Source organism: Oncorhynchus tshawytscha, linkage group LG09, assembly GCF_018296145.1.
Source record: "Oncorhynchus tshawytscha isolate Ot180627B linkage group LG09, Otsh_v2.0, whole genome shotgun sequence".
Taxonomy (NCBI): domain Eukaryota; kingdom Metazoa; phylum Chordata; class Actinopteri; order Salmoniformes; family Salmonidae; genus Oncorhynchus; species Oncorhynchus tshawytscha.
The window spans coordinates 67,610,613-67,632,485 of record NC_056437.1 but is presented as its reverse complement, the minus strand read 5'-3'; the positions used below and the strand labels follow the sequence as shown (position 1 = coordinate 67,632,485).

General features: G+C 43.4%; 2 protein-coding genes across 8 annotated transcripts; one reads left to right on the top strand and one right to left on the bottom strand.

Annotated features, from left to right (window-relative positions):
- Positions 1 to 2,229: 2,229 nt before the first annotated feature.
- On the bottom strand, positions 2,230 to 10,903 carry LOC112258485. Of its 2 annotated transcripts, XM_024432884.2 has the most exons (4): positions 10,805 to 10,903; positions 8,808 to 9,277; positions 8,266 to 8,664; positions 2,230 to 6,329 (listed from the first exon to the last, which is right to left on the bottom strand). In XM_024432884.2, exons 2-4 carry the CDS (start codon positions 9,252 to 9,254, stop codon positions 2,391 to 2,393), a joined length of 4,785 nt encoding a protein of 1,594 aa, XP_024288652.1. In that variant the 5' UTR covers positions 9,255 to 9,277; positions 10,805 to 10,903; the 3' UTR covers positions 2,230 to 2,390. The 2 variants fall into 2 exon arrangements, with proteins under 2 accessions (XP_024288652.1, XP_042183234.1); XM_042327300.1 differs by lacking the exon at positions 10,805 to 10,903 and having other exon boundaries at positions 8,808 to 9,602.
- Positions 10,904 to 13,525: 2,622 nt separating this feature from the next.
- Positions 13,526 to 21,497, top strand: mief1 (mitochondrial elongation factor 1). Of its 6 annotated transcripts, none has more exons than XM_024432883.2 (6): positions 13,526 to 13,648; positions 14,769 to 15,010; positions 15,261 to 15,408; positions 15,644 to 15,824; positions 18,902 to 19,164; positions 19,357 to 21,497. In XM_024432883.2, the coding sequence occupies exons 3-6, from the start codon at positions 15,262 to 15,264 to the stop codon at positions 20,182 to 20,184; spliced, it is 1,419 nt and encodes a 472-aa protein (XP_024288651.1). In that variant the 5' UTR covers positions 13,526 to 13,648; positions 14,769 to 15,010; position 15,261; the 3' UTR covers positions 20,185 to 21,497. The 6 variants fall into 6 exon arrangements, with proteins under 6 accessions (XP_024288651.1, XP_024288650.1, XP_024288647.1 ...); XM_024432882.2 differs by having other exon boundaries at positions 15,257 to 15,408; XM_024432879.2 differs by having other exon boundaries at positions 14,769 to 15,071.
- Positions 21,498 to 21,873: the final 376 nt, after the last annotated feature.

Genomic DNA, 21,873 nt, shown 5'->3' with positions numbered 1-21,873 from the left:
TTTTGTACCCTTCCTTTAAGCATTTGTTTTTTGCATGTCATACAAAAGGTTGCTAATCTTGTCAACAATAACAAGTTATTAAAGTGGTTGGCAATATCAAAGGGTTTTGTTATGAACAAGCCATCTGCCTCAATGAAGGATGGAGCCAAGTTTGCTTTTTTGCCTAAAATTGAATTTGAAGTACTCCAGAGCTTTTTACTATCATTCTTCAAATCATTTATCCTTCTTCCAAAGTGTACTTTCTTATTATTTTTGTATAGTTATGGTATTTCTCAATTGACTGTATGTTTGCCAGTCTGCTGCCTTGCCAGACTTATTTGCTATTCCCTTTGCCTCATCCCTCTCGCCCATACAGTTTTTCAATTTGTCATCTATCCATGGGGATTTGGCAGCTCTAACAGTCCATTTCTTGATGGGTGCATGCCTATCAGTAACTGGAAGAAGCCGTTTCACGAATGCTTCAAGTGCAGCGTCCGGATGTTCCTCATTACACACATCAGACCAACAAATATTATTCACATCTTCGGCATAGAAATCGTTGCAAAATCTCTTGTTTGAGCGTTTATACACACATTTAGGTCCAGTCTTTGGAACTTTGGTCATAGAAGTAGTGTAAATCTTTCAGTGGGGAGTACAGTAACAGCAGTAATCAAACTCCAAAAGGGTGTTTGTATAAATCAGTTTGCTCTTATTGATACCACATTACAACTATGGTTCAACTGTACAGTATGTAGTTAGACCTGGAATGTGCAATGGATATGTGCCATGGAGAAGGATCATGCCATCATCCGATGTGACCTTGTGAGAGATGGATAACACTGTACCCAGTTCTCTCTGTGTGTTTCCGTGTGCCCATCTGAATCCTGCCTGTGTCAAACTCTGCAGAGAGGCGATGTTGTGCTGCCTGCCCTGTGGGAGATGGCCTCAGCTGTGGGAATGTGTGCTTTGTCATGGGGCTCTGATTACATGCTCAATGCTTGGCTTGTGCGTAGCTCATCGTCTGGGCAATTGAAAGAAATGACAAACCTGATCCCTGGCCTGCCTCTATTTGTTCAATTCTAGGCTATTTGATAAACTTCTGCTTATTTGACAACTTGAGGAATTTAGTGATTTGCTGAATTCTGAGGAGTTTACCTCGACTGACCCTTTGATTATCAATTAACTTAAATGTTATCTCAGTGTTCAGGTTCATAAAGTCCACAAATCTGCACACAGTCTTTCAAAAGTGCAAGACTACTCTCTCTGTGTTTCTCGGGTGTCACGAAGTGTTGTGTTGTTGTGAAGTTGTTGCTTCGATTTGTGATCTTGTGCATTTTCAGGCAAAAATATTTTCCCTCAAGAGGGACTCTTGGCAATGGAAGAGATTTAGGAGATTGTTGTTTTGGGAGTTCCGCTTGTTACAAACCATGTCTACTACTGTTTTTCTATTTAGGCCCTACTCAAAGCATTCTAGAAGTAAGAATAAGGCAACAATATGACACAGCAACAATTTAATTTGAATGGTAATAATACCACAAAGTACAAGAGATTTACATTGTTTGATGGCTGATGAAGACAGCGTTTATTAATGCCTTGGTAATAAAGGAAACAATTAAAATAATCATACATATGAAACAAACCACAATAGTATTTGAAGATTCACACAAGTATGGTATTCTCAAGTGTTTTTATAATCATACGCAAAACATCCATTTTCTTAAATAGGCCAGAGAAGTGTTCACCTTGACCATTGTGTTATGTTAGCAAATATGTTCTCTCACTTGTTTAGACAGTTAAGATGCCTGTGAACAGTAATTATTTTGTGTGAAATGTTAAGAACTATTGTGTGAATTGTACCAAGTTATTCCTCATGTAACCAAATATTTTGTATCAAGGATAGAGAATGATTAAAATTTTTACGTAGAAGGATTTACAGACAGATACTTTCAAGAATTACAGACAGACCGATTGTTCTACATGGGGGGGGGTACAATTGGCTTGTCTACAATTATCTTGTCACAACACAACTGGTTGGTTCAGACACATTAAGAAGAAAAGAAATTCCACAAATGTACTTTTAACAAGGCACACCTGTTAATTGAAATGCATTCCAGGTGACTACCTCATGAAGCTTGTTGAGAGAATGCCAAGATTGTGCAAAGCTGTCATCAAGGGAAAGGGTGGCTACTATGAAGAATCTGAAATATAAAATATATTTAACACTTTTTTGGTTACTACATGATTCTATACGTGTTATTTCATAGTTGTAATGTCTTCACTATTACTTTTGAAATTTAGAAAATAGTCAAAATAAAAAATACACCTTGAATCCCTTAGGACGTTCAATGAAAGAGCTGACAGTTAGGCAACTTTTTCATCCGTCTTTGGGTAACTAATGGGTTAAGGATATTTCAAGGCATGTATTTCCTGGCCTTCATACGAGGTATAATATGTATGTCTCTGATGTCATTATGCTGAAGCAGCCAACACAAGTAGCGTTCGGTGCCCATACCCCACCCGCTGGTGAGTAGAGGAATGACCTGCCGCATGTTGATGTACCACTTGTAGGATTCCTCTGGGACTGCATGATGTCTGAGGGCTTCTTGCACCATCTCGGGGCTGGAGTGACGCTCCCCAAGACCCAGAGTCTCCCCCAATCCCAAGAGGAGGTCCGATGCTTTTGCCTTGCGTCTGCCCGAGCCCTCCACATATGCTTGGTAGAAAGCCACTCCCAGGTGGTCCATCTCTGTCAGCCAAACAGCGCCTCCGTACTTCTCAATCAAAACCCGTTCTCCTTTGCGGGTTAACTTCCTGCCAAACTGGGGCTGGCCGTCCTGTACCCACTCCCAGCACTCTGGCGAGGGCATCATAGGGATGGCCTTGTCCAGAGTGACTCTTGGGAGAGGGGTTCCTCCCTCCAACTTCTCCAGTAAGTCCTTGACATGTGAAAGGGTCCCAGCGGAGTTCAGTATGATGTTGGAGTGTTTCTTCAGCATTGCATTGGTGAGATGAGCCACGTATCCCTCAGCTATGTGCATGGCAGTATCCATGTCGCCCAGGAGCTCACACTCAACATGGTAGAACTGGTTAAGATGAGTGGCATCTGGATCTTCTCCCCGGAAACTTGGCGATACGTAGTATGTCCCTGGCAAGTTCTCTTGGAATCGCAAGAAATACTCCAGCACAAATTGCATGGAGTCAGCCAAGTACACATCCTGCCCCAGCAAGTTGATGTAAACGGGCTCGGAGTCTGATCCCAGGCCCATCGGAGAGGAGATTGTGTCAGTGGTGAGAGGAGTCAGGGCGTACGCGTACTGACAGGTGTTGTTGAAGTACTCCACTGTGTTGTGGAAGAGGGTATTTTGAATTTGAAAGAGATTGCGGTACCACTGGCTCTTGATGGCTAACATGGAGTGGCTCTGTGGATCCTCCCAGGAACGAGGAGGCCTGCAAAGTGTGATTTTGGTGTGGATTTCCTTTAGAGTTTCAGGGCTGGCGGGAGGGCCATCGACAGATGAGACGTAGCCGGGGTAGCTTTGGAAGTACTCTGGGAACACCTCAGCAGGCTTGTCACCACGTGGAGGAACCAGAGGGATCAGCTTGACATGGGCATAATCAATCTTAAAGCCCTCAAAGATGAGTGCAACACCTCGAGCATGCATTCCTTCCTCCAGCAGTCCAGCTACCTTACGAGTGGCCAGGATCAGTGATGTGTAATCAGTCTCTTCCAGACGGAAAATGTTGCTGGACAGTGGTTTACGTGGCACTAGAACTGTGAGTCCAGGTGTATTAGGGTAGGGAGTGAGGAAAGCCACATGATCACTGTCTTCCCACACCCGCCACTGTTGCTCCTCCCCACGCACAATACGGCAGAACAGTCCATTGTGGGAAGGATCTCCTAAGAAGTCATAGCACGATGGTGCGTTAGGCGTTGGCAGCTTGTCCCGAATCTTGGCTTGAACCTGGTCCAGATCTGCATCTTCCCAGCGTGGGCCACTCTTTGAGGTGCAGTAACCTGGGTCATAGGGCTGAAAGTCCTCCTCCCCAGTAGGTTGAGAGCGCCAGTTGGATTCCAAACCATGAAGTGGTAGCACTCGGATATGGGCCGGCTGCTCGGGATGTGGGTTAAATACTAGGGCGCAACGCTGTACCCCCAGTCGTTCGCATAGCAGGTTTGAAACAGCCCGTGCGCCTTGCAATAGTGCTAAGAAATCTGGTTCAACCAGCTGAAAGATGCTGCTTGGCCCACTCAGAGTCTTTTGGGTAAGGATGGTGGCACCTGGTGTCCAAGGGTTGGAGTGTAGGTGAGCAACTAGTTTGTCAGTCTCCCAGATTACATTGAAATAACTCTTCATGGGTCTCAGGACTTCGACACGTGCAATGCCACCAACCATGGAAGCTACAAACAACACCCCAACATTGGTTTCAACAACAGCATTCCCTTTTGCGTCTACAGCAATGATTCCAGCACAGCTGCCCTTCAAGTTCTCAGACATGACTTCTCGACATGCCGCCCTAAGGCTGTAGCCTTTATGATGGTAGAGACTGGCCACTTTTTGTGCAACTGTGTGTCTTAGAAACACATCTCCATCACCAGAGCAGGTTACTGCAAGCTTGTCATCAGCAAATATACCTGCTCCCACTACTGCTGTGTCTCCAACTTGACCCTTCCATTTTCCCACCAACCCACCTGTGGACGTTGCAGCAGCTAACCTACACCATCGATCCAAAGCAACAGCTCCCACTTTCTGTGGATGGTTGTTCTTGGAGGCGTTGCCAGTACTGAGTTTTGCTGTCAGCTCTCTGCGACGGACATCAGTTTGGAAGTACTCCGCCCTCATAGGCTTCTCACTCTCTTCTAAGCCTTGCAAAAACTCTTCTGCACCTTCCCCTACTAAGAGTGAGTGTACGCTCTTCTCCATGACCTGTCTTGCTGCTTTCACAGGGTTCTTCACACTCTGCACACAAGCCACCGATCCAGAGTTCATCCCATTTCCATCTACTATGGTCGCCTCCATCTCATTTTTCCCATCTTTGTTGAAAACAGATCCCTTCCCGGCATTGAACAGAAAGCAGTCTTCAAGAGCTTGCACACTCCGCTGCACTGCGTCAAGACTACTGCCTCCCTGTTGTAGCACTTGTGATCCGAGGGTCAGAGCTGTCTGGAGAGCAAATTCAATGACGCCTACCACCTTTGTATTCAGCATAATCTCCTCCCCAGCTCCACCATGGATCACCAGAGTGAAGTCTGGACTCATGCTGGAGGCAGAGTTAGAGGGAAGTGTTGACTTAGACATTGTCAGGCCTTGTTTTTGGCCTGCTGGACTGATACATTTGTGAATTCCCCCTTGGGAGGATCCATTCCTTCTTCCTGCTTGTTCTTCTTGCAGCAGACACTCCATGGCTCCCATTTGTCCGGCGATGGAATATCTGACAGCGAGAAGCATCACCAGCTTCAGATTTACTTTCAGGCTATCTTGAAGCTTCTCCAACACTGTGGAAAAGGTGCCTTTACCATTGAGCACTATACGGACCCGGTCTCTCCTCCCCAGGTAGGTTACAGCAAGTTGGTCTTTAGCATACACATTCCCTACAGCAAGCTCCACTCCCTCCATCAAATCCTTGCCAGTAAGGTAAACAGAGGGGCACCCAAAGGGGTCAAGAAACTTCTTGAGAGGGTTGTCTGGAGACATGGACCAGCGTAGGGCTGCTAGGTGAGGGCCCACACCATGTCCACTTTTAGTGGCTTTAATCAGGTTTTTGTGCTCCAGGAAAGCCACATGGAACAGACGGAGCAGTTCGTTCGTGTATCGAGGGTTGTTGTCTGGTCCGATGCAGGATTCCAAAGCACTGATGAGCTGGTAGGATTGCATGGTGAGGGAGTATGTCGGATCGCAGCGGCCATGCTTGTAGTGACGCATATGGGTAGGGGTTACAAGAATGTGGCTGGCAGCAGATTCCCCAAGAGTCTGCCTCAGGGAGAGCTGCAAGGAAAAGTTGATCCAGGCATCGTACAGGCCCCTGTGACCCCGGAGGGTAGCAAAGACATCTGGGTAAGAGAGAACCTCAAACGTGATGATGGGATGAATTGCTTTAGGGTAGGACTTTGGGGGGTCTGTTTTAGTTATACCCTGTAGTGGAAATGCTAGGGGGCTTGGGGAGGAGGAATCAGCCTTGTTAAGATAGGCTGACCCATTGTTTCCTGTGTTGGCCTGGACTAGGTCTACATTAAGCGACTCAGAGAGATACCACACAGTCTCAGCCACTAACCCAGCCACCATTCCATCCAGTGCACTGTGCTCAAACACCATCCCTGCTGTGCTGTCTTTGAATACCACCAGGTTCACCACCTGTAGAAAAAGAGGAAGAGGAACCTATGTTTTCAAGTCTTGTGTCAGTGAGTTAATAAACTGAATTTTGTTTGGTGCAATTACGTACAGTGCCTTGCGAAAGTATTTGGCCCCCTTGAACTTTGCGACCTTTTGCCACATTTCAGGCTTCAAACATAAAGATATAAAACTGTATTTTTTTGTGAAGAATCAACAACAAGTGGGACACAATCATGAAGTGGAACGACAGTTATTGGATATTTCAAACTTTTTTAACAAATCAAAAACTGAAAAATTGGGTGTGCAAAATTATTCAGCCCCTTTACTTTCAGTGCAGCAAACTCTCTCCAGAAGTTCAGTGAGGATCTCTGAATGATCCAATGTTGACCTAAATGACTAATGATGATAAATACAATCCACCTGTGTGTAATCAAGTCTCCGTATAAATGCACCTGCACTGTGATAGTCTCAGAGGTCCGTTAAAAGCGCAGAGAGCATCATGAAGAACAAGGAACACACCAGGCAGGTCCGAGATACTGTTGTGAAGAAGTTTAAAGCCGGATTTGGATACAAAAAGATTTCCCAAGCTTTAAACATCCCAAGGAGCACTGTGCAAGCGATAATATTGAAATGGAAGGAGTATCAGACCACTGCAAATCTACCAAGACCTGGCCGTCCCTCTAAACTTTCAGCTCATACAAGGAGAAGACTGATCAGAGATGCAGCCAAGAGGCCCATGATCACTCTGGATGAACTGCAGAGATCTACAGCTGAGGTGGGAGACTCTGTCCATAGGACAACAATCAGTTGTATATTGCACAAATCTGGCCTTTATGGAAGAGTGGCAAGAAGAAAGCCATTTCTTAAAGATATCCATAAAAAGTGTTGTTTAAAGTTTGCCACAAGCCACCTGGGAGACACACCAAACATGTGGAAGAAGGTGCTCTGGTCAGATGAAACCAAAATTGAACTTTTTGGCAACAATGCAAAATGTTATGTTTGGCGTAAAAGCAACATAGCTCATCACCCTGAACACACCATCCCCACTGTCAAACATGGTGGTGGCAGCATCATGGTTTGGGCCTGCTTTTCTTCAGCAGGGACAGGGAAGATGGTTAAAATTGATGGGAAGATGGATGGATCCAAATACAGGACCATTCTGGAAGAAAACCTGATGGAGTCTGCAAAAGACCTGAGACTGGGACGGAGATATGTCTTCCAACAAGACAATGATCCAAAACATAAAGCAAAATCTACAATGGAATGGTTCAAAAATAAACATATCCAGGTGTTAGAATGGCCAAGTCAAAGTCCAGACCTGAATCCAATCGAGAATCTGTGGAAAGAACTGAAAACTGCTGTTCACAAATGCTCTCCATCCAACCTCACTGAGCTCGAGCTGTTTTGCAAGGAAGAATGGGAAAAATTTCAGTCTCTCGATGTGCAAAACTGATAGAGACATACCCCAAGCGACTTACAGCTGTAATCGCAGCAAAAGGTGGCGCTACAAAGTATTAACTTAAGGGGGCTGAATAATTTTGCACGCCCAATTTTTCAGTTTTTGATTTGTTAAAAAAGTTTGAAATATCCAATAAATGTCGTTCCACTTCATGATTGTGTCCCACTTGTTGTTGATTCTTCACAAAAAAATACAGTTTTATATCTTTATGTTTGAAGCCTGAAATGTGGCAAAAAGTCGCAAAGTTCAAGGGGGCCGAAAACTTTCGCAAGGCACTGTATGTCTGATGTGCAGTAAAGATCCACTTACAATTTGATTCAATATTGAAAATTTGATTTCACTCCATTGTCTAGGGTATATTTTTGTCAGCACCAAAAATCAAGTCCATATCCTCATCCGGTAACCTGATGAATCCAGTTGATTCACTACGGCATCACTGTACTGTATTGTAGTAGTTGTCATCCACAATTACAGTACCACAAACATCCCATACTGTACCTTGTCATAGTATCTCAGACAGGGCCCATCTCCTCCTCCCAGTCTGACAGCATTAAGGGTGTCTGCCAGATCAGCTGGTGCATTGCAGTCTTCCAGGGAGAGAGCCACCACAGCACTCTCCATCAACCCCAGTGAGGCGGCCGCTGCCCCACCTGCTCTCAGGATCTCCTCCCTCACAGCACTCCAGGCTTGCCTCTGCAGGGCAGAGAGGCCGCAGATGGCAGAGGGCTTGTTGTTCTTGGCAGCTCTATGTTGGCTCATCACATGAACCACTTGGCTGTAGATGTCAGGGAACGGTAGAGGGGACATAGGTCCGCCTGGGCTGGGATGCTGCAGTATGTTGACTGAAAATACCCCTCTAGCACAGATTACGATGGCATGGAGGCAGTCTTGGTATACCTGTAATACAAATAGCATGTTAAGAAGTAGGAGATAATCACATTATATGACAATAAGATAAGGGAGTATGATGAATTGTTATCAGCATCATCAGAGATGGTGTATGAAAACACAAAAAAACACGGAGTACTCCCAAAGCTTACTTTAATCTCATCTTGGGTCTTCCCAGGAATGCGGCTGGCAGCAAACACCTCTGATTGCTGTGTGCGCTCAGTTTGCCCCTCACCCTCTACCAGCGAAGGCTCACTATACATCTTGGCCACAGCCCAGAGCAGAGCAGCAGCCCTCTCCAGTTGGGCACACTCCTTCCTGGCTCTGGAGGGGGGCAAGACAGCGGGGATGGCTGTCGAGGTGGGCAGGGGGTCGGTACATGAAAGCAGCCGGCTCTTGAATTGCTCTGTCACCCAGTTCTCTCGGCCAGAGGCGGCAGCCGCCAAGCACTTTTGGGCCTCCTGCAGGACCTCCCTCTGTTGGCTAAGGGTATTTTTGAATTGAGGGTAGAGCTCGGGGCTCAGGGTGAGCTGGAGCACACGGCCTGCCTCTTGTAAGGTGACATCTAGCTCTGGAATAGGGTAATCGAGAAGTGCCATCCTGTCCTGTCAATAGGGGGAACCTAATGTAATGAGAGAGCGAGGACGCACAATCAAGTGAGTTAAGGTAAAGACACAGGTAATTTGCCCTGATATTCTCTTTCAACCATATTTACTGTAATACATACTGTAACCTGTATGATTACAAAGGCTGTAATTCAATTAGGCTAATCATATTATCTAGGAGAAGAGCTCATGAGACACACAGAGGACTCTTTATGGATTCATTTGGCTGATGTGAATGGACAGTACCCTTAGTTTGTATGCCAGATCATCTGTAATACAATACCTCCTGTAAGGTCAATGTATTCTATTTGAGATACATTGTGACTTCTCCTTTATCACACAGTGTGTGAGAGTGGCTGCTCTACATTACCCTCATCCCTTAATGATAAGAATTAGCATGGTGTTTGTATTGCCAGTTGTCATGGGAATATGTCTCATTCTGCATGACCCTGTTGGGGTAATTCGATTTGTGCTGATAAGCCTAGTCCGTCGCTCTTTACAATGCTGCCTGTTTTTCATTCTTCTAAGACCAGATTCAAGTTCAGCTATGCCTATGACCTTGTGATTACCAGGTAGTTAATAATTATTCTAACTAAATTAAGTTACAATTGATAGGTTTTATGTAATACTACCTCTATAAACCACATAGGTAATATATAAGTTCAGAAATACATTAAACTGTAGAATTTAAGTACCACATTGTAATATTTACCATAAAAATAAACTAATAACACAGTTGTGTCACTTTTGTCAAAATGGAGCTTCATTAAAACCAGTTATCAGCAAACTAAACCAGCTTATATTTTGAGAAAAAGTGGTTATTTTGAATTTTCTCTCTTGTATTATGGAAATTCAATTTTTGCCATTTTTAACTTTTGAATGTGATAGCAGCTCTCTTCAAGAGATCTGTTCACAATCTCAGGGCATCACAACCAATATATAGGATGTGTAAGGGTTACAATGTGTAAATTCCTCAAATGTGATTTTGACAACTCCACCGACAACCAATGCTATTAACCAACTATTTTGCATGCCTAAAATACATATAAAATAACAACACAGCTATTATATTAAAAACATTTTCCCCCTGCCTGAGGCAACTTCTTGTCATCAAAGTTGCTAAGATCAATTGCAATGATTTAGACAATAGTAGAGTAAATCATTTAAGTTTACATACATTGTCAGTGGTATGTCCTGAAGTCCCTACACCCCTCAACAGTATTAGCAAGGAGGCTGCCCTCCACTAAATAATGTGTCATACCGCTATGACTCATTCAAGCGTGACTAACTTTAAAACATCCATTTCAAGAAAGACCAATATACACATCTGGCTCAGCTTCGTGGGTGAAAACAAATTGAACATTTTAGGTACATAAAATACCACTATGATCAACAACACAAGCACTCACAGATACGTTGCTCTGGACATTACACTCTGTAATTAGGCTACACATAAGTAGATAAAGTTGTGTTGTTCCTACAGCCATTGTTGGTACGCGTATAAGCTCATAAAATGTCATTTATAAAAGTAGAAACTAGTTTACCTCAATACTGAAAACACTCCCAAGATATGCACGCTCCGTAAGATGCAGTGATAGTCAGTGAACAGCAAGTTTTGTTGTACTACACAAACAAGGGTTGGCAATAATATGTACCTAGTGATTCCAATTAAGCAATTACATTTCCTGTCTCAATAGATGCTGGGTGAATCTGAGGCAGACTCTTACTGCAAATACTCTCCCTAATGGAATGGTCAATGTTCAAGAAATGTTGGAACTCTTTTTAAAGGTTTTTCAGGTGCACCATTAGTTTGATGCTCTATGCTTTATTTCACCCAAACAGTCATTGGCAGACAGTTTTCTACATGACCATTTAACCCTTGTGACTGAACATTAAATGCACTTTAACTGGTTTCGAAAATGTCTCCTTGTACATGCCTCCTGGTCTCTATAATTAGATTTGTAGCAACAGTAGAATAAGAGGCATGAGGCTGAATTAGTAATGGCTGTCTCTCGCAATGTCTTATGCCGTCTCAATTACAATAGTCTTAACGATTTAACACAATTTAGACCATATTCAAAACCACTTTTACAGATATCACTGCTGCCAGTAACTTGGTTACCTGTGAAGTTCTGTTAGGTAGACTAACATTATCTGACTCACAAACAACATCATTATGGCCATAGGGCTAAATGTAATGTAAGATTTCTGTGGTTTATTTACTAATACAGACCACCATACATTCAATCATGTGACGTAACTATACAAGTATTTCCTTGGTATTCTTGATTATGACCAATAGTATCATATTGTGAAATATTGGAATAGCTCAGGCAATATTTGTATTATCTTATCCCTAGGGCTCCCGAGTGGCGCAGCGTTCTACGGTACTGCATCTCAGTGCTAGAGGCGTCACTACAGACCCTGTTTCGATTCCAGGCTTTATCACAACCGGCCGTGATTGGGAGTCCCAGGGGGTGGCGCACAATTGGCCCAGCGTTGTTAGGGATTGGCCGGGGTAGGCAGTCATTGTAATGAAGAATTTGTTCTTAAATGACTTGCCTAGTTAATTAAACATTCCTATTTCAGTAAATTAGCAAAATTGCCAAAAAATGTCCATACTTTACCTCCAGTCAAGGTGTCAAAGATGTGCGATGAGCCTCCTGAGGTTTCACACCTATGTTTATACTCTGATGCATGTTTTTTTCTTATTGTGTACATAGTAAAACCCATTACTTATTTTTCTTTCCCCCTTAATGGGAACTGTTCTTAACATATGTAGTTTCACTTTCATCAAAACTGGTGCTGCTCCTGAAACTCACTGACCACAACTACCCGAAACCCCTCTGACCTGAGATGCCCGAAGCCCCCCTGACCTCTGACCTCAGCTGCCCAAGACTCCCTAACCAAAGTAGGCCTCACCAGCCTTAGACACACCTTAGACAGAACTGTGCTGTACATTTTTCTTATGAATCAGATACGATTCGTTGGCACTTTAACATTTTTTTTTACTTTAGACATATAGTATTCAACATTACTCCTTTTGTCAGTCTTTCTATTTGGAGTTGTGTTTATGAAAAGGTATCTAGGTGAAACGTGGGGCATTGGCTATGTTTCTGTTTGTTTAAGATAATTATTTTTTGAAAGAATATAATTAATTGTAAGCCTTTGCATAGGATTAATGACAACGCAGATTAATGGGACTTCTTATTTTCACTAAAGGTAATTTACCAGACTAAATACTCAGACATTCCTAATGGAGACAAACATTATGTGATTGTATGCAAGCTGCTTAGGTAGCTAGTTGTGAGATTTCACCACTTAATGGCATTTGGTTCCCCAATTTCAGAAACCACTTTGCTTAGTTAAGTGTAATTCCTAAGTAACTGTTTCTTCAATTACCTAACAATGTAGATATTTATGATAACAATAAAAACTACTTTTTATATTTTGTTATTAGTTATATCATTTTATATTGAACTGTTGGGTAGAGCTTGCAAGTTAAGCATTTCAGTTTACTTTTGCATGTGACAAATTAAACTTGAAACCACCAGCAACATGGTGCCCAGCCCGTATGGGCTTATAAGTGTCAAGTAGGTGTGCACAAAACAAAAATGTTACATTAAACAAATTAAATGCATTTAACACTTAGCTATTACAATTTTCACCTTGTCTCTCTACACAAACAATACACTTCTCCACCCCAGGAAAATAAATTGTGCAATGTAAAAAAAACTCACATTGTGAAAAAGAACTTCAACCTGTGTTCATCCTGTAATCAAACACTTCATGAGTGAGCACCAACAATTTGACCAAACAGAACATGTCTCAGGTCATCATACAGAGGGCAATAAAACACAAAATTAGCTTCACTTTCTATTAACCCAAGATCACACAAGGGATTGTGTCGAATCTTAGCTGCTCACAAACTTTACCAATATAGTACATATTAATATGAGCTTGTTTTATTATATGTGTTTCATTTATCCTTGTCTTGTCCTGGTAATCAGTGATGATGCTATAGGTGATAAAACAATTTCCCAAATTCGGGTTAGTAAAGTAATACTCTACTCTCCTTTAACCTACTCTACTCTACTTATATAGTCTTATTACATTGGTTTATGATCTTATTCACATATGTTTCCTTATTAGACTTCTTTATAAAAATCTATTCCATCATATAAAGGTGTATAGGTTTGTAGGCTAAATAAGACTGAGTGCTGTAATGTCACATTTCTCAACCATAAAAATGGTTCAAACCGGATGTAGTAATTCCAGTGCAAAAATAAGTAGCCAATAGCTTCCGGTTTGTCATTCTGACCCCGAAGCGAGGGGGAACTGTGTCTGTTGTACTTATAAGGAGAAACCTTTGAAATCGTTTCTCAAACGTAAGTTCAGCGTTCTCCCTTGACGATGTAAAATGTTGTTCTGTCAATATCGTATATTTGTATTCAATTGATTGTGAGTATCAGCTCCTCAATGTGCAAGGTCAGCATCGTTCGGAGGCTAACGTTACTGTAAAAAGCTAATTAACGTTAGCTCACGAGCTAGGCTAGAATTAAGTGATTTAAAAAAAAAAAGATACTATTAGCCAATCAAAGGGAACAATACGAGTGGTACTAGTTTTGCTATTCTAGTATAGCTAATTGTTAGCTCACTTATCGTATAGTCTACACGGGAAACAGCAGCTAACGTTTGGTAGCTAAATTGCTAAGGGGTGTTCTGCTGGACGAGTGCAAACGCAAACTAGCTAATGTCAGATGAAAGTGGTTAGTTAGCTATTTCAGTATCTTTGGTGTATCTTATGTGTTGCTCTGGTCTGACACGGCTAGGCTGCATGCAGACTAGACCGGCATACCATAGCTAATGTTAGATAGTTAGCAAATTAACTTGACTTGCTGCTGGGTGGGTGTCATTTGTGGAAGGTTCTAACATGAACCTGTTCCAGAAACTTCGTAAAGTACAAGGATGCCAACAAACAACGCATACAAAGTAGCATGATCAATTCACCAAGCTAACTAGCTGCCGAATAGGCATCAACTCACCACGTAGCTTATTCTTAATGTTTGTTCATAGGCTACCAGAGCGAGGATAGACACGTTTTTCACTCACGTTTATTTAAAAAATAATAATAATTAAATTGCCCACGCCCTACCCGGTATGTTATTCTGCCGCTGTACAACTTGTTTGTTGTATGCGTTGTTTGTTGGCAACCTTGTTATTTTTGGAACAGATTCCTGTTGGGACGTTAAACAAATTACATCTGCAACAAATGACCAGTCTTATCTCGTCATCCACAAAGGTTATCGAGCTAAATATGCCCAATCGTATCAAGTAGTTTAGTTACTGTTCAGGATTAGTATAGCCTAACTTGATCCATGTTGTCCTTCCACTTCACCAGTGGCAGATGCCTAGGTGACAGTGTTTGAAAATCTACTCTAATACTACCCTTTGCGTAATGATTACCTATTCTATTGAAATAAATACATGTCCTATCTCTCCTCACAGGAGTCCTCCCATCTTCATGTGCATCCCTAATGGGCGGCTGGTCTCGTAGTGCGGTGCTGGAGCTGTACCGAGCACTGCTCCGTGCAGGGTGCCACCTTCAGTACACAGACCGCAACTACTACCGGCGCGCCGTGGCCGGCGAGTTCCGCCGCTGCCAGGCTCTGACCGTGCCGAGTGACAAGGAGGCCGCACTGAAGAGGGGCCAGTTCTTCCTCAGCAGTAGACTGGGGGGGCTGATGTAGGTGAGGCTCAACCATCCAACACCACCTTTAGCAAGGCGTGCTTGTGGCAGCCCACTAACAGGTAAACTATTCAGCTATTTAACTGACCAACTATCCTTTTGCTCTCGTAAATTAATAATACATATTTTAATAATAAAAGGTACACAGTCCTTGAGTTATGGTAATAGAACGCAGGACTCTTTACGTCTGAATCAGTACTTTGTTCTTCTCTCATCATTTTCCCTTTCTAACGCTACATTCACAAAGACAGAATGGCGGGAGTGAACGGTGACCGTAAAGGAAAGAAGGATGACAACGGCATGGGCACGGCCGTTGACTTTTTGCTCTCTAATGCCAAGCTTGTGCTTGGGGTCGGAGGAGCTGCCATGCTTGGCATTGCAACACTAGCAGTCAAAAGAGTAAGTGGGACATTCTTTAAGTTCGATCATTGCAATTCTATTCTTGTAAATGTTATTATGTACATTATTTGTCCGTTGTGCCAGTTCAGTTGTAGGCTAAATGTGATCACCTCTCACTGTTTGGCATCTGATCTCTACATCAGTAATTTTACTGTTTTTAACCACGAGTGGAATACATGTCCATTTCATGAAACACTAATGGACAAATATGCTTTTCAATTCCATCTCCTTTCAGATGTATGACCGTGCCATAAGTGCTCCGACCAGCCCTACTAAGATGGAACCATCAGGGAAAAGGAGTTGGGAAGAACCAAGCTGGATGGGCTCGTCACCACGGGTACTTAACCACGACATGAGGTCAACAGTGAGCAGGTCACTGCAGACTCTACCCACCTCCTCCAACTCGTTTGAACCAGGTATGGTACGCTAATATATTTAGGGTGTCACACACAATGTTTCGCATTACAACTATCAACATTGCTCATTTAGCAGAGTTTCAATCGTGCCGTTAGATCACCCTACAGCGTGAAACGTTGCCAATGGCACTGCCAAATTGGTACTTTTTCGGTGGTGCGACTGGTTAGTACGTTGTCAAGCAGGACGATTACGTGTGTTGGCAAGGCAGAGGATGTGAGATCAAGTACCGGTAAGGACTGGTGAGTGTGGAAGCTATAGGGTTACACTCTCACTTGCTCACACTCATACGCATTGCCTAACTCTGTTCAGAGCGAGGCCTGAACAGTAACACTTGGGATTGATGTAGCAGGTGGTCACAGTGGGGTAGTAGTGTGTTTCAGATGGTTTGACCTCATCTCTGTGCAGTGTTTTCTAATCCTTGGCTGTGTCTATTGATGACAGGATGGCTGATGTCAGGATGGCTGTACTTCCTGTATTGTGGGTGATGCTACTGACTCTGTGCTTGTTGTAGGAAGCTATAGGGTCGTTCCATTTGATATCAACCAGATTTTGACCGCACATCTTTTGATTTAAACAAAACTTTCCATACATATTTGCCCATGGTTTAAGTGATCAGAAAAGTACTTTTTGGACCTGAATGCCAACACCATCAGGAGATGAAGGGGCTCAAATTTGACCAATTTTTGCATATCCCAGCATACCATGAGACGTCCATGTATTCATCACTTGAAAAGATGAACGGTTAAGTTTGATATAGTTTAAAAGCTTGAAACCAGGGTTGCCAAACTATTATGAATTGTAGGAAAAATATGTGTAATGTTTAATTTCAATTATCTAAAAACATGTAAACTCAGGCAAAAATTAAACTAAATCTATGTTGACGCTTAGCCCCTAATGTATATCATCTGAGGTGTATGTGTTGTGCCTGCCATCGGTTGAGACACAGTATACTCTTGAATACCAGGTGGTTGTCATTTTAATCATAGAAGTATAATTCATAGAATGGACCTATCCCTTCAGACAACTGCAATTTAGCTGTTACACCATTGAAAGTAATTGAATTGACATTTTACATTCCAATTACTACCATGAAGATGGCCGCCGGTCTACCCACAATCAAATGTCATTTTAAATGGGAATGTCTTGTCCACATCACCAACAAACTATCATGGTCTAAACATACTAAGACAGTCATGAAGAGGGCACGACAAAACCTATTCCCCCTCGGGAGACTGAAAAGATTAGGCATTGGGTCCTCAGATCCTCAAAATGTTCTACAGCTGCACCATCGAGTATGACTGGTTGCAGCACTGCCTGGTATGGCAACTGCGCGGCCTCTACCCGCAAGGCACTACAGAGGGTAGTGCGTACGGCCCAGTACATCACTGTGGCCAAGCTTCCTGCCATCCAGGACCTCTATACAAGGCGGTGCCAGAGGAAGGCCCTAAAAACGGTCAGACTCCAGCCACCGTAGTCATAGACTGTTCTCTGCTACTGCACAGCAAGTGGTACCGGAGCGCCAAGTCTAAGTCCAGAAGGCTTCTTAACAGCTTCTATCACCAAGCCATAAGACTCCTGAACAGCTAATCAAAGGACTACCCAAACCCATCTTACACTGCTGCTACTCTGTTTATTATCTATGCATAGTCACCTTAACTCTACTTACATGTACATATTACCTTGACTAACCTGTGCCCCTGCACATTGACTCTACCGGTACCCCCTTATATAGCCTCGCTATTGTTATTTTACTGCTGCTGTTGAATTATTTGTTACTTTTATTTTACATGTTTTACATAACACGTTTTCTTCTTAACTTCTTAAAGCATCGTTGGTTTAAAGGCTTGTAAGTAAGCATTTCACTGTAAGGTCTGTTGTACACCTGTTGTATTCGGCCGCACGTGACAAATAACATTTGATTTGATTCTATCTATATTTATGATTTTAATAGAATTCGAATGGAAGATTGACATTTGTAATTTAAAACAACTGATATTCTCATTCAAGTCAATATTTTCTGTGTGGACCTCCAACCAATTGGAAAGTTGAAATGTCAATGTTATTCCCATTTTAGTTACACCTAGTCTCTATTTAAGTGCATGCTGTGTCTCAACTGATGGCGGTCTGAACATAAACCATTCTTTTTTTTGTTTTAAAGGAATGACCAAATAGTTTGACAATCCTATTTAGTAAGCTTTTAAATTATATCAAACTGAGCCATTTTATATTTTCAAGAGAGCGAGACATTCAGTGTCTGTCTCATGGTATGCGTCATGGATCACAATTTGGCCACCTCTATCTCCTGAATGTTTTGGCATTCAGGTCAAAAAAGTTATTTTCTGACCTTCTACCATGGGCATACATGTATGGAAAGTTTTGTTCAAATTACAAGGGGTGCGGTCAAAGCTATTGAAATTGAATGGAACGACCCTATAGTTTTGTTAGTAGAAACCCCACTAAATAGACTCAAACGGCTAGTTTCTATTGAGCTCCATTAGATATGTGTTAAAAATACCTCAAAGTCTGTGGTATTTTGGGTGGTTCTCTTATGCCGGGTGTACACTACACAACTTTCAAAATTGTAACATTGCTGAGCCTCTCACATTTAACGACCGTCTTTCGTGTCGTTTCTTTGTCTTCCCAACGTGTATTAGTGCTCAAGCTAAACGATGTGGCACAAACCGGGAGGCGGGGGGTCACACACTACAAGGTTCTTCACTTGGTCGTGAGGATTCTCCATACCACGCTGTCTCGTGAAAAACAAAAACGAAACGTGTCTGATCTCAACAACTAAAAAAAATTGTGTGGTGTACTTCTGGCTTTAGTAGTAGGTTACTCTCTGTAGGAGAGGATAGTCTGTAAAGCAGTGTTCCCATTAGTTGGGTTGGATTTCCTGTCGTCACCCAGTAGCCTTACTTTTGTTCTTATTTACCTCCCATGCCCTTTCAACATATTTGATTTACTTCATTATTAAAGTGCCTTGCATCATCAGAATGCCCAGCCCACATGGGTTATATGCGATAACCCATACCTGCCCATTCCTAACCTCTGCCTGTCGTGGCTGTATCCCACTCAGACTGCATGCGGAGGGCGGCGGGGCGGGGACGCAGCGCTGCAGGGGAGACCGACCTCTTCCGGGCCAGGATGCGCCTCTCCTTACAGGAGAAACTGTGGGAGTTCTACCAGGAGCGTGTGGCCATCCCCGCTGAGGAGCAGGCCACAGCCCGCCGGGCTGCCCTGGACATCTGCGCAGAGCTGAGGATCTTCCTGCACGCCAAGTTGCCCGACATGCCTCTCCGAGAGATGTACCTCAGCGGCAGCCTCTACGATGACCTGCAGGTAATAAGAGGGTAGAAGTGGTAAACTTGATCCTTCCGGGGGAAAGGGTAAAGATATCACTTCACATTGGCTTAGGAGTGTTGTGACCACAAACAATGCTTTTTAACTCGGTGCCTGTCTCTGGGTTTGAAATGTTATGGTTTTACAAGAGTAACACCATGTGCTCTCTGACTCTCTCCCACTCTTTCTCAGGTGGTGACAGCGGATCACGCTCAGCTCATGGTCCCTCTGACCTTGGAGAAGAACCTGTGGTCGTCAGTCCCCGGGGAGGACACCATCATGAACGTTCCAGGCTTCTGGCTGATTCGCAGGGAGAACCTGGAATACTTCCCCCGAGGCAGCAGCTACTGGGACCGCTGCATGGTAGGTGGCTACCTCTCCCCCAAGTCTGTCCTGGAGGTGTTCGAGAAGCTGGTGGCGGGCTCCATCAACTGGCCGGCCATCGGCAGCGTTCTGGACTACGTGATCCGGCCGGTGGTTCCCTCGGAGACGCTCACCCTGGAGGTCCAGTACGAGACAGACCGCCTTCTTTTCGTGGACTTCCTGCCTCTGCTGGTGATGGAAGATGGCGCCTCGCTCATCGCCAAGCCACACAGGCTGGCTGCGGAGCGCCATGAAAACCTGTGGCGACAGAGCTTCCGTGTGGCGGAGACTGCGCGCCTGCGGGCTCTGGACCAAGAGGACGGGGGCTGCCGCTGTGCCTGCCTCAAGGTGACTAAAGCCGTGTGCAAGCTAAACCCGGCCCTAGCGCGCCTGTCGGCCAGTCAGCTGACCAACACCATACTGCTATTGAGCGAGAAGGAGGGCGACTGGACCCAGGAGGCGCTGGCTGACCGCTTCCTGCAGTTGCTCCGCTCTCTAGTGGGACACCTAGAGGCTGGGAGGCTCCCCTGCGCCCTGGTCCCCAAAGTCAACCTGTTCTGTGAGCTGACGCCAGTGGAGGTGGATGAGCTAGGATACACCCTCTACTGTTCCCTCTCTGACCCAGAGGCACTCCTAAGGACTCCGCAGTCTGACTAAGTCTGGTCACGGGTTTGAGGGTTTAGGACAGATGGTATATAATTCTAAGATTCCATACTGCAGAAGAGGATAGGATATGTAATTCATATGCGCTTCAGATATGGACCATGTCCCCTGTGACCATGTCGCTGTGTGATTGATTCAACATCACGTCTCTGGAGTCCCGGTTTCATCGATCAATATGTTTCTCTTGTACTTTTTATTTGTGTAATTGTGTTTGATAAAGTAGAAATGCAAAATCAACCACTTTAGTATGGGGGTTTAACAATGAATACAGGATCATCCAAATACCAGATAAACCTCAGATGATGAAACCAGTCTCTTCATATGGTCCCTATGCTGCACGTAAGCCGTTTGTAAGTAGTACTGTTCAGAGGGGTATACTTTAAAGCAGGATCAAGGAGTTGGCCAACTAACTTGCCTAGATATCCTGAAATAACTTCAAATGGGCTTGGTCTAATTGACTTAACCAAAAACACAAGTTTAGCTTAATGAACCCCCAAAAATAAGTTATTTCTGTTTATTTATCAAAGTTGAAACTGTTTTGTAGTATACCCCTTGGGTTAGGACTCTGTTTGTTGAATTGGGGATCGTTTCATTGGCTAATATTATGTTACCATAATATTATGTAGCCAGTTTGGATTGAATCGTGTCGAGGGGGGGGAATATATATATATATATTCATTATAATTTGTGGGAATGGAAATTGGGGTTTATTTGAAAGCTATTTTGGTGGCTCCATCCTCAGATTGCAGGTCTTTCAAACACATATTATGATGGGTAACATTAGTTTAATGCTAGTTAATATCATGTCTGAACAGTGGCATGAAAAAGATCTCTCTGAACAAGCCTCCATAATCGGCTCAAGTATTATTGTTCTCGACATTTCTAGCTTACTATTAAGCTGAGACTTGGAGGCAGGGTGCTTCTTACACTCTGCCATGAGATGCCAGTTCAGATGGAAGGATAGTTTGGTGACACCGTCAATACTGTCACCCCTAACAAGGTAAATGGTCTTAAGCACTGTTGTGGTCCACTAGGAAATAAGACCAGTGAGTGGAACATGACAGGGGGTTGTTCTTCTACTGCAGGGTACTTATAGTACTGTAGCCTGGTATCGTACAGTTTGTACTGTAGCCAACTCTTCTCTGTGTCATGTTTGGCATGGCAAGGTTAGAAGAGTTGCTTACAGTGCATACAGTATGGGACCAGGCTACACTTAGCCTACTCTACCGCTCTAACTGTGTAAATGGATAGAATGTAATGTTTACCATGTGAGCCGCCGCGAAAGCAAATAAATTATTGTGGTACGACTGAAATCTTGACATTCTTGAGTTAAAAAAAAAAACTATTTTTCTAGATTTCTTGAAGTGAGTTTTTGAATTTGGTTCAAGTTATAGTTCTGAAATTGTAGCAAACTTTGCAAGGGTGGAGGCTGCTGAGGGGAGGACGCCTCATAATAATGGCCGGAATGGAGTGGTGTCAAACACGTTCATGTGTTTGAATCCATTAACTCCATTCCAGCCAATATACTCCATTCCAGATGTTATTATGAGGTTATCCTCCCATCCGCAGCCTCCAGTGGTGGAAACGCCCACTATAAAGCCTAATGTATAAATCATATAGGTTCCTATCTTCATGGTATTTAAGTTGTGGATGATTTGTGTTTTCTAGGACTCCTCCCACAAA